The 12,026-nt window shown below is 40.6% G+C and overlaps 1 protein-coding gene across 1 annotated transcript in view; it reads right to left on the bottom strand.

The window, feature by feature from the left end:
- The window catches only part of nid2a (nidogen 2a (osteonidogen)), a 66,665-nt gene that overhangs the window by 39,567 nt on the left and 15,072 nt on the right, over positions 1 to 12,026 (bottom strand). Inside the window, exons 7-14 of the mRNA XM_084921026.1 lie at positions 9,742 to 10,047; positions 9,268 to 9,379; positions 6,545 to 6,584; positions 6,114 to 6,223; positions 5,884 to 6,017; positions 4,847 to 4,958; positions 4,323 to 4,523; positions 4,012 to 4,242 (exon numbers count right to left, since the gene is read on the bottom strand). Of these exons, the coding sequence (XP_084777152.1) occupies positions 4,012 to 4,242; positions 4,323 to 4,523; positions 4,847 to 4,958; positions 5,884 to 6,017; positions 6,114 to 6,223; positions 6,545 to 6,584; positions 9,268 to 9,379; positions 9,742 to 10,047 (1,246 nt within the window). The remainder of the gene's footprint in view (positions 1 to 4,011; positions 4,243 to 4,322; positions 4,524 to 4,846; positions 4,959 to 5,883; positions 6,018 to 6,113; positions 6,224 to 6,544; positions 6,585 to 9,267; positions 9,380 to 9,741; positions 10,048 to 12,026) is intronic.

Genomic DNA, 12,026 nt, shown 5'->3' with positions numbered 1-12,026 from the left:
CAAAAACAAGGTGGTGGTGTCTGTCTCAAATTCTTTTTCAGACTTCTTTTTCCCGTCATCTTACAAGGTCACGTATCCAACTGTCACTATCTGCTTTTCAGCAGACAAAGTGGGTAAAGACAGCACAACTGCTGCATGTTGACAGAAAAAGAACACAACACATGTTCTGTCCTGTATTTATATATCTATGAACATTTTTTCTTCCATTATTTTAAGGAGAGCAGATGAAGGTAATGGACATAAAAATTAAAAACAATGTGGGAAAAATTGTTGAAAAACTTTTCATCTAATGTAACATAATTCATCTAAAAGGATATTTTCTTTGGCTTAGCAAGCCACAAAGACCTCTGTGATTCTCAAAGTGCTTGATTTACCATTCACTTGGGTGCAGTAAAGCTTTAACAACGATAAAACTGTAAATAGGAAAGATTACATCAAATATGCCTGTCAACCACACACACTCCCCAAACACATTCAAATCCAACCCATACCTTGGATAGCACTGGACCTAACTGCCTACAGTTACTATTCTGTGACCAATGCAGCGAAAAGAATTTCAGGTTTACCTTCTGTAGATCATTGGTTAAATGATCGCCAAGCAATATTTGTTTATGAGACCTGCCGTAACTGTGGTCCAACTGGAATAGCATGGTGGGGGGAGTTTTGTTCTTCCGGTACTGGCATTGTGTTTTGTCGTGTGCTGGGGTACGCATTAAAGTTTTACAGCGGACTAACATCCAGAGTGATCATTGGCTTGTCGCATCACATGACAGTGCTACACCTTCTATTAGTAAAACTATATTAATGTCAAAAAATAAAATGTAAGTTGTAGGACGCAGTTGAATTCCGAATGATCCTTTATTCTTTTGATACCTAAAGACCTTCGATCAATTCAATTTCATTACTTATTTGAAACCATGTCAAAGTTCTAGCAGAAGTGCCCAGATGTTCTTTTCCAAGGTCATTACCTCCAGCTGTTCTTTCCCAGGCCATCAAAGAAACATAGTAAATGGTAAACTCGTTCTTATATAGCACTTTTCTACTCTTCTGAGCACTCAAAGCACTTTACACAACTTGTGCATTCACCCAAGCACATTTTCTTAATTCACAAACAGATTCATACTACAATGGATGCATTGGAGAGCAATTTGGTATCTTGCCCAAGGATATTTGGCATGCAGACCAGGGGAAGCCAGGAATTGAACCACCAACATTCCGATCAGTAGGTTGCAGACGATAAGGCAGAACACAAACTTCGGGGCAAATCCCATTAAGAAACAACTATCCAAGTCCATATGCCACAGAACCAAACCAGTCTGGTTTGGTGGTTTTGGCTTGTGCTCTGGAAACAGAAGGTGCTTTTAAAAACAGAGTCCAACAGTAAGGCAAATCTTTTTTTTTCAACACTCTGAGATTTTTTTTCCACTCATGCTAAGTTCTCATTAAATTCTGTTGGCCTGTCTACAGTTTTCACTCCTTGACCAGCTCTTTTGGTTAACTGTGTTAACACATGTCTGGATTCATCTGCAGCTGAATTTGTTAAAATCCTTAACAGCTGTGACGTAAACTGTGGTTCAAATGATCCTTAAAAGGGTCTGGTGTGTCTGCACCATGGTAGACACTGAAGTGAAAATGGAGACATTATGACAACATTTTCTATGGTTTCAATCTGTAAATCCACAGCATGTGTTCTTAAACCTGTGCTCTATCAAACTCTGTGCCATTGGTTTGGCTGAGGTTTCTGTGGCAACCCTGCAATAATTAATAGCTGAATGGTTAAAGGCTCTGGAAGAGAAGTCATGTTTCCAACACTGTAGGCGTTGACTGAAGCTGAAAGACTGAAGTTACAAAATATGTGGTACACCATTCTCGGGACTAGTCTGGCTTGTGTTGTTGGTCCATCCAAGTTATAACATACAAAGAGCTGAAGTGAAAGCAAGTTTTAAAAATGATGGGACGTGTTCACTGCAGTCACTATCTGTGGTTTTCATATTGTATTTTTTATTATTATCTTTGATGGAGTTTTGTGTGCTTCTCTCTTTCCTCTGGCGAACTCTGTTGCGGCCCACTTGTCAACCAGTTAGCATTCGACAACAGACAGCTTGATCTGCATCCAGCAACGTGCAGTTGGGGTTTTGGAAGACTGCACAGGAAGATGTTTGCGGTGGGTGAAAACCCCTCACCAGAAACTGTCCATATGGAATGCCATACGCAAACAGACACAACTGGTAGATCATAAAATATACATGACAGGGATGGTCTGAAATCCATTTAGGCATTAGAACCATAAGATTTGTTGATTTAAACTTTAAATTGTTTCAGTTTGGAGAACAGCCTGTTTTTTTGGTCATCATGTATGACTGTATCATGTATCATGTATCTAATAGATGTTTTTATGAAAGCTTGCTGAGAAACAGTTTACATAATGGCAGCATTTACTGCTGTAGCTCAGGAGGTAGAGCAGGTCATCTACTGATTGGAAGGTTCAATCCCTGGCTTCCCCAGTCTGCATGCCAAATATCCTTTGGCAAGATATTAACCCCAGGTTGCTCTCCGATGCGTCCATTGGACTATGAATGTGTGTGAATGGTAGTTACTAAGGAGTTAAAAGCATAGAAGACAGTGCTTGTGTGAACGTGGCATATTGCATAGAGGGCTTTGAGTACTCTGGGAGAGTAAAAAAGCGCTATATAACAATCAGTCCATTTACCATTTAAAGAAAAATCTCAGCTCAAAAAACTGTCACAGTTATCGACACCTCCAGTCATTAAGTGAACTGCAGTGTCAGTTATCTTTTCATGAGTTTAGGTTCATAAAATGTGTGCAACCTTGTAAACACTGTCCATTGTACCATGCGTTATTTATCTTATATTACAAGTAGGGGAATGGCATGTGTACTAAATACCTATATCTATATACCAAGTATCATGAAAATGATAAAAACTTTTTCACTTTTGGCACAAAAAATGCCAGCAAGCCTGCTAACCACACCCATGCTGGCAATTACAGCGTAAAGCAAATGTAATTGATTTACCGAATACTTTTATAATTTTATAACAAGGGGCAACTACTCAAGACAGTATTTTCTTATGTGAGCTTGCAATCTGTCTCTGTCGGCAGGGAAAGACAAATATTATCCCGAAACCAAACAGTCCCTTCATGAATCAAACGCCCTATTGATGTGGGCCATAGCAATCGCTTGGCGTGCACATTTCTGTCTAGACAGGCTTCAGTAGACAAATTTTTCCTGCTAATGTTAGCTAAAATTTAATGTTATTCTTATTATTATTTATTGCTGGCCAATAAATACTTAAATAAATACAGCACTTAGCATGACTGCTATCTGTCTTCATATTTTGTCAAAAAAACAAACTTGAGTACAGAGCTACTTAACATTATAACAATTTCATGTTGCAGCCATATAGAGCTATCATGGTAAGTGGTGATTGTGCAAAGGCACAGACAAAACAGAAGATCTTTAAATGTGCATGCAGGTGGAGAGACTGGTTAAATTCCCACTTGCAGTATAAAATATTCCAGTGGGACAGCATCAAGTCAGGGTCACATATATGTTGATTTACTCTACAGTGGAAAGAATTGGATTGATATTAAATATCTGACTATAATATTCTTAAATACCTTAAACATGTTTTATTTCAAGCTGGTTTTTATGTGTGATAACACAATGCATTAGACTTATTGTATTTGTCTAAAAAACCAGCAAGACTTCAGGCTTTTAAACTACTGTTGTGTTGTGTTGTTGTTTGCTGTTTATGTGTCTAAATTTGTTGACTTGATTTTATAAGAACTTTGCATTACGTTTGGTCAGAGGCTTGACAAGTCGCAAATGTTCACTTTACTTCAGGTCAAGGCACTACTTGCTATGGTCGATTTAAGAAAACACTACCATGTTAAAACACATTATATGAGTAAATATGTAGTATATACAGTAACTGGACCCCCTGTGAATTGCTATTAAAGTGTGATCTCTGTAAACATAGTTTGTCTCACCTCTAACTGGGCTGATTTTGTTGGTGATGGCGTATCTCAGGGTCTGCTCCTCCTTCACGAACATGACAAACACCCTCTCCATAAGGATCTGCAAAGTCTCCGGGGTGGCAGCTTGGTTGTTGTGTGGGCAGTCACGGTAGGTGATATTCTGTTTCAGCTGGAAAGAGAAGGACTCGGACCCTCGGTCTGCTGTAACCACTGAATACTCTCTAACAGAGGTGGAGGTGGCAACTGTAGAAAGAGAGATGGAATCACTTTAAGCAACAAAAAGGGCAATCGAATGATGTATACTGTTCAATCCTTGACTTTACCTGAGGGGTAGTACTGGTAAGTCTCTTTGAAGGGCTCCATGGTAACTTCAGCACCAGGAGGAAGGAAGGGCACACTGCCGCTGATTACAGTACCCACGGTTAGGTGGTTGTGGTCATCGAGGCCACGGGCCGTCTGAATAATTGACAAGCGCTGGTTCCCAGGGTAAAATACAACCTCTGCGTGACGACTGAACTCAGCACCTTGTAACACAAATAATCATCAATCTTTTATTTACTGGTTTATATATAACAAACATGCAGAAGCTACATTTCAGAAAAAGTGCAGTGTCTACAATGGTTACACACTAACACAACCACACAGCTGTTTCCCATTAGTGAGGGGAGGGGGAAGACTGATATCACATCACATCCCTGGAGACACTACATCTGGCTGGGAGACCAGAAACACACACATGCAAAGAAACAGACACACGATGTCCTTGCTATTAAGGAGTTCCCTCATGCCTCTCCAGAATGTCAAGAGTCAGGACGTACAAGGCAAAAAACTGTGCAAACATGTTTACCTGTCAGTTTGAATCCCGCTTGGCTATTCTGCAGCTCCAAAGCAAACAGCCATCCAAATAGCTCTCCAATGGGTGCAACTGGCATCAGTGCCCAGCCCACTGGTTCTGGTACCTGACCAAGAGAGATAATGTTTGCTAAGTTGACTAAGTTTACGTAAATGACGCAAGACATTAAGATGTTCATTTTTTCAGAGGCTTTTTAACCAACATATTTCAATTTCCTTTACTTAAAAATGATTAAATCCAAGGTGGATTTGAAAAAATTGTGGTTGAAAAAAATTCGAATCGAATTCCCCCAATGGACACTATATCAGGTGTTTGTGCTGATATGCTGTGTTTGGTTTCCTCCTTATTTGGTGTTGTGCATTATAGCCAAACTTTAGTTTCATCCATCCAAAGAACATTGTTTCAGAAGTTTTGTGATTTGTTCAGATGCAAAGTGGAAAACCTAAGCTGTGCTGTCTGTTTCTTAGAGGCTTTCTCCTGATAACACTTCCAAGCAAACCATACATGCACTTTTTTATTAAATAACGATGCTGTCATGACATTAAACATTGATGGACTCAGACTCTACAGGCCTCAGCATGCCCACGCTGCATGCTGTAGAGTCTGAGATGTAGTTCTTGGTCTGACATTGGAATGAATTCACTGGGATTTCCATCATGTTAACACACCTCAATGCTCCAGACCAGCAAACTGACAAAACTTTTATAGAGGTGCTCAAACCTGCTGATGTCAATTAATCAAAAACATTCGATTAGCCAAGTATTAGGGTTACCCTCTTAATTCCTGTGGAAGCAGTAAGGGTATGCTTAGTTTGTCTCATGTCTACGTGCAGTCCTCTGAAAACTTTCTTTTTCATGACTGTAAGTTAAACCTTGCTCCTGATCTCCTGATCTGATAAGTTAGCCCCACTCTGAATGCTTACCAGATTGGTTCCTTAAATTTGTTATGGAAAAAGTACTGGCTGTCTTAATCTTAATTACAATATAGAAGAAGCTTGTACACGATTAATGGGGCTGTTTCTCAGGTTGTACCTCACTGATGGCAGTATACGCCCTCCCGTCTCCCACCACGATGTAGGCATGGAGATCAATGTTGTTCAGCGATACTGGAGTCGATCCCACAAACACAGTGCCGCTCACCTTACCGCTAACACGCTGGGGGGCACCTGGATGAGCAGCACAGAACGCACACAACAAAGCAGCTTTAATATGTAAAGACAACCAATGGGCACAGCACTTAGAAAAAATGGCCAAGATCTAACCATCAGGCAGACACTGGCGTCCATTTCCATAGAAGCCTGGTTGGCAGTGACAGCAGAAGCCTGTGGCATAGTCAGTGCAAAATGCATTCTGGGAGCACTGCTGCAGGAATCTAAATGAGAAGGAGAAAGTTGTAGTTTTAAGTACGATCGATGTATTTATGGCATCAGACAAGGCATGAGAATGGACAAGTGTCAGATCAAGCAGACACTAACTTAAAATATTATTTCTGCAGGAAAGAGCTTTTCTTTTTTAAGAAAGATCTTCAGATTCTGAGAAAGCAACTTTTACTCTTTACATTGTTTTGAACAAATCTCAGTGTTGTTAAGACACCTAACAAAGTTGTCTTTGATGTCTTTTCAATGTCTTACCAGCAATGTCTGATTGGCTGTGTAGGTAAGAAAATTAAATTGCATGTCTACTCTTTACATACCTGGCACATGTTTCCTTATTCTCTGTAGTATATTGAATCACTATGAGAGAAAAAAAAGTAAGATTAGAGGATACATGATACATAGATAATACACGACATTTAAACTCATTAGCCTAATGTTTCCACTCTAATGCTTCAGTTATACCCACTACATTGGTTAGTTTGCGCTCCACTGGTGACATCATCACTCAGCCATATTCATTTAAGCTCTCTGTTATGGCGCAGGTACTTGCAGTATTCTCCTGAACAGTAAGTGTTGCTACTCAGACAAAACCTTCATATTGCTGATGGTTTAGGGGGAGAAGAGTTTTTCCGACTAAGTCTTATCTTTTCAAACTGTTGCAACATCTCCCTCTGTATCATCTGTGAATGTCTTCTGCAAAATTTATGAAAAAGATGTTATAATGATCAACATTCTATATTATTTTTATGACTTTTACCTGAAAATGAGCGATGGTAAGATGATTCACTTGAACAATTTATATTTTGTCTCCAATCTACACATTGTACAAAAACTTCAATTCAAATGTATTTGTATAGCACCAGATCACACCAACAGTCAGCTCAAGGCGCGTTATACTGCAAAGTAAAGACCCTACAATAACACAAAGAAATCAGATGACCCCCTGTGACCAAGAACTTACTGACAGTGGGAAGGAAAAACTCTTTTAACAGGAAGAGACTCTGCAACTGGTTGGGGGTGAGTGGAACAACATGAAATTTGCACACATACATGCAGACATATATGCATACACTCCAAGATGCTATAGGAAAAGAAAACCAGCTGCTGCAGTCCTGCTTCAAACATCCACACATGCACATCTTTCCTCTTTAATGAGAACCTTCATTGACATAATACATTGTGTAGTCTTGTAACCCTCACCACTCACTGGCTAACCACAGCCCTAAACTAAGCCAAATATTAACCTAAACCTCAATACCAAGTAATAAACAGTCCTTGGATGTGGCCAAGATGAGACCCAATGTCTTCACAGCATATACATGTTCTGACTACGACTCTAAACAGACTCTAAACTAAAAGACTGTTTATTTGTTGAAAGTGTCTCTGACTTGAATGCTGCTCAATTTTTTTTTTGAATCGACAAAAAAATAAATAAATAACTGAGTCAGCAAGAAAACTGCTGACTTAAGATATTTTGCATGAAACCTTTAATGCCTATTCTTATTAGAACTGCTCAAGTCTGACCACAGCCTCACATGCTTAAGTAACTTCTCTTAACAAAAAACATCACATGAAGCTTGCATAACTCCTGAGCGAGTGTATTGTTCTCTTTGACTTTCTCATTTTCTTTCTCTCTTTTTGGGGGGGCAGGATGTCGGAATTTTCTAGGGAGACAAAGACGTAACAATTCCACTCCAAGTTTCATAAACATCAAATCCATAAAAATGCCGAAAAATATAAATGTGCTTTCTAAAAACTTCAAAACACATAAATATAGCACTTGACATTTGACATTTTTAAAACCCGCTTGAAAACACACTTGTATTCTTTAGCTTTTAATTGTGACTAGTCTTTCATTGTTTTTTTACTATGAATGTTTACTATTTCCATTATGTACAGCACTTTGGTTCAACCCGTGTTGTTTTTAAATGTGCTTATGAATAAATTTGATTTGATTTGATTTGATAAATATAGCCAAATACTCTATGTACGTATACTAGTACATGAAGTCTGATATTCTTTAAGTCTACAAGATATGGTCTAAAATGGCCTTAGCAGCAAGATGCTCCATTTCCTATCCTGCCTGTTTCCACTTTTACTATAGCTCTACAACAAAATAGTGAGCTTAAAGACATATCTTGTTTTCCTAAAAACATGCATAAAAATGTCAGATAGAACATTAAACACTTGGCGACAGATCTCGAAGGCTTCTCAGAAAAAACTGTTTCTTTTTCCCAAACTGACCTAATAAGATGAACTCACTTACACAGACAGTTTGCTTGACCTTATATAAGAGGTTTACTGAGAACACATTCTTATTTATGGCAAAATCCTGTGGGAGTAGTTTGAAGGGGAGGGAGCGTGAGCACACACACCTGGTAGCTACACAGCACAACGGCAGTATTGTATTAGGTACCGCTCGGCAGCTGGCCAAGACAGCGAGGTAGCGTTTTCCATGAAACTAATTTCAAAGAGTAGAGAAAGTGCAACCCAGGTTATTTTGTTATAGCTACAATGTACAGATGTCCCCAAATGCATCACATGCAGGCAGTGACAAAGTTACTGATATGAAAAGAGGACAGCTATGAGAATTCACTCTCTGTATATGTGTATGGGTTTGACTGTGCCTGTTCAAAATGTGGCTGTGTGAAATAGGCACATTGTTGGCTGTGGCTTTCTTGAGAATGGCTCCTCAAAACATAGTCTCATGTGACTCACTTCATTGTCACAGGAATCCAAAGACAAATAAATAAATAAAATTGCATGAAAAACAAACAAACATAGTGTGTACTTGCCCAGTTATCACTATGACAACTTGACTGTGAAAAAGACTTTTGACCAGTTGTCCTTTTTCTTCTGACGTCCTTTAAATGGCCTATTTTGGCCTAAGCTTCGAAGTAACTTGGAAAACTGTTGGAAAGTGTATCTAGACGATTCAGTGAGGTACCACATATTGATTTGACTGCTCTGTGCACTTCTTTAGGATGAAGTTTGCTGATAAGTTTAAAAAAAAGAAAAATACTCATTGTTTTTTTCTTACCTCCTGTGTCAAAATTAACCTGATCTTCATCCACACTGACCACATGTGCTCCAGGGGAAAGAGGCGGAGCATTTCTATGTGGGGTGTGCACATTCACCACTTCCAGAGGCAGCTGCAGAGGAAGACACAGGAGAAATATGTTCTGGCATTGGAAGCACTGAAATCCAAGCCTGTAGCTGTAATTCTCTACAAATATCATAATCCAGAAAGTTATGATCTGCGCTATGTTCTCATTATTTTGTTGACAACACCATCCCACTATGACCATGATATTTTCTTAAACTGTCCTTTGAATTTAAAATCCTTTTAACACCTGACAACCCTGCTGTTTCAATTCCGTTTTTTCATATCTAACTAAGGCAGTTGTGATGGCAAAAGGTGTGCATAATACCAAGTTGTGCATGATAAATGGTTAGTGGGTTATACTACAGTTCTTTGCACATTTGAACCACTTGCCCTGTTTTTCAGTGTTACCTGTGGTTGCTGTTCCTGGGGCTGCTGAGCACCGCCCTCTGCGGCTGTCTGTGGAGGATTAGGGGAAGCGTACTGCCTCTCTGGTGGCTCGAAACCATACACAGGTTCAAAGGTCAATGGTATATTGTCGCTCCCATAATGGTTTTGCGGTAGAAGGAAACTTGATCGGTCACCATCAGCAGGTGCAGGCTGGAATTCAGGGTTCCTCCCTGTTAAAGGATAATCATCTTCTCTTTCTTGGGTATTAGGGTCGAACGTATTCTCCACATATTCTTCAAACTCATCATAGTCTGGGGTGGTGGTGCCCTGGAAGGAAAAAGAATGGAAAAGTCAGAGGAGTAAAGAGCAGCATGGGTGTCTGAGGTTGTGGTGGCAGCTAATAAAACTGATTGGACTGGGGATTAGCTAAAAAGAACATCAGAAACAGTGTGTAAGATAAAGAACAGTGAAAACAAGCATAACAAGAGGGTTGTGTCTGACTGTCTTATCTGTTGGGAAGCCCAAGGTGGTAGAAATGTCCTACACTGGTGCCAACTCCACCCAACACCCAAAGAAGGGTCACACCAACAGATTGTACTGTTAAACAAGTCTACGCCCTGGATCAGATGGTGGCAAAACTTCCCATATGCAATAGGAGCAGGAGGTGGTTAACTGAGGGCAGATGGAGGAACTGCAGGCCCAGGCCGAGCGGCACAACTTGGTGCTGGAAAACCTTGTGGTCTGGTCTGGGGCCGCAACTCAACTGCCTCTACTTACCATGGTTCTTTGATCATGCCACACAAGACAGTGGAGACGTATGACCGCAGCTGGTCTTGGATATGTTTGAGGATACAGTGTTGGAGGCTGGTAAGCAGCTGGTGGAGGAAAAGGCTGTGTGGCTGCTTCCCCTATTGTTTGATGAAGGGCAGGCAGCAGCGCTCAGCCTACCAGCGGTTTTCAGGGGAACTTTAAAGATGTCCGGAAGACTGTGCTGGACTGCTTGGGATACTCCCATAAAGACCAGTGCTGCCAATTCCACAACTCCAGACTGGGAGTGGGAGATCAGCTATTGGCCACACCCAGCTGGCTGTAACTAGGGATGTTGTTGGTGGTGCTGATATAATATGATAAAACCATAATAAAATCATGACCCAATTCTTCTGGATGAGTCCTACTTGGAATGCCAGTCAGGTCATTTCACTGGAGTGCACAAGGATATCCTTTTGTTTTTAGTCTTGGTGAATTATGCAACACAATATCATGAACAGGTGGCTTTGTGAAGCATTTCAATTTCTGCTGAGAGTGTGGTGCATGAGCTGTTTCTGGCCATATTCTGAATCCCAAAAGAAATATTTACTGACCAGGGCAATTTTTTCAAATCTCACACATGGTCTGGTGGAGTGTGTGAATAAAGCATTAAATTCCATGATGTTTGAGGAGAAGTTCATTCACAAGGATGAATGAACTTGGGACTGGTGATTAGACCCACTGTTGTTTCCACTGTAGGAGGTGCCCCAGGCCTCCACTGAATTTTTCTTTTCCTTTGAAATGCTGTTTGGCAGAAAACCACGTGTGGTGTTGGACCTACTTACAGAAAACTGTGAGAAAAGTCCAAGCAAAAATAAAAGAAGAGAGGATGTCAGAGGATGACAACAGAGAGGCTAGACTCAAGTAGTTTACACCAGGAGGTAAACTACTTGTGTTTCTCCCATCCTCCAGCTGAAAAGTACTTGCCAAGTAGTAAGGGTCTTTTGTGGTCACACGTGATGGGTGGGTGATGTCAATTATGAGTTAGCACATTCTGCCAGGGGTAGAGCAACAAAAATATACCGCCTGAAAGTGCAGAGGCATGCAGATCCTGTTTCTCTGGTGAGCTTGATGAAAGACAAAGATGGGTTGGGGCCCATTCCCGCCATTCCTTCGTGACGACCATCTCACACAAGCCCAGAGAGCAGATGCTGTTAGGTGGTTCTTGGAGCTGAATGGGTTCATCAAGAACTTTGCAGAGCTAACTAGTCCCCTGACCAACCTCACCCGAAAGTGTGAGTCAGACCTGGTCCATTGACAGAGCAGTGCCAAGGAAGCTTTAAATTCCATTTGACTAGGTAAAATAAACTCTCTGGGGGTAACCATGCTCCATACTCCTAACTTCTCCCTGAGGGCAGGTGGCCGTTTTGTGTTTGCAGGTGAGGGGATTCGACTGAGGTATACATCGGTTGTAAGCTGTCAGAGCGCAAGACTAAATACAGCACAGCAGATAAAGAATGTCTGGCCATTCTGTAGGCAGTTGAAGCCCTCCACTGTTA

The sequence above is a fragment of the Perissodus microlepis genome, chromosome 23, assembly GCF_051167445.1.
Source record: "Perissodus microlepis isolate ML-2025 ecotype Zambia chromosome 23, ASM5116744v1, whole genome shotgun sequence".
Lineage (NCBI taxonomy): Eukaryota > Metazoa > Chordata > Actinopteri > Cichliformes > Cichlidae > Perissodus > Perissodus microlepis.
This window is presented reverse-complemented; position numbering and strand designations above follow the sequence as displayed.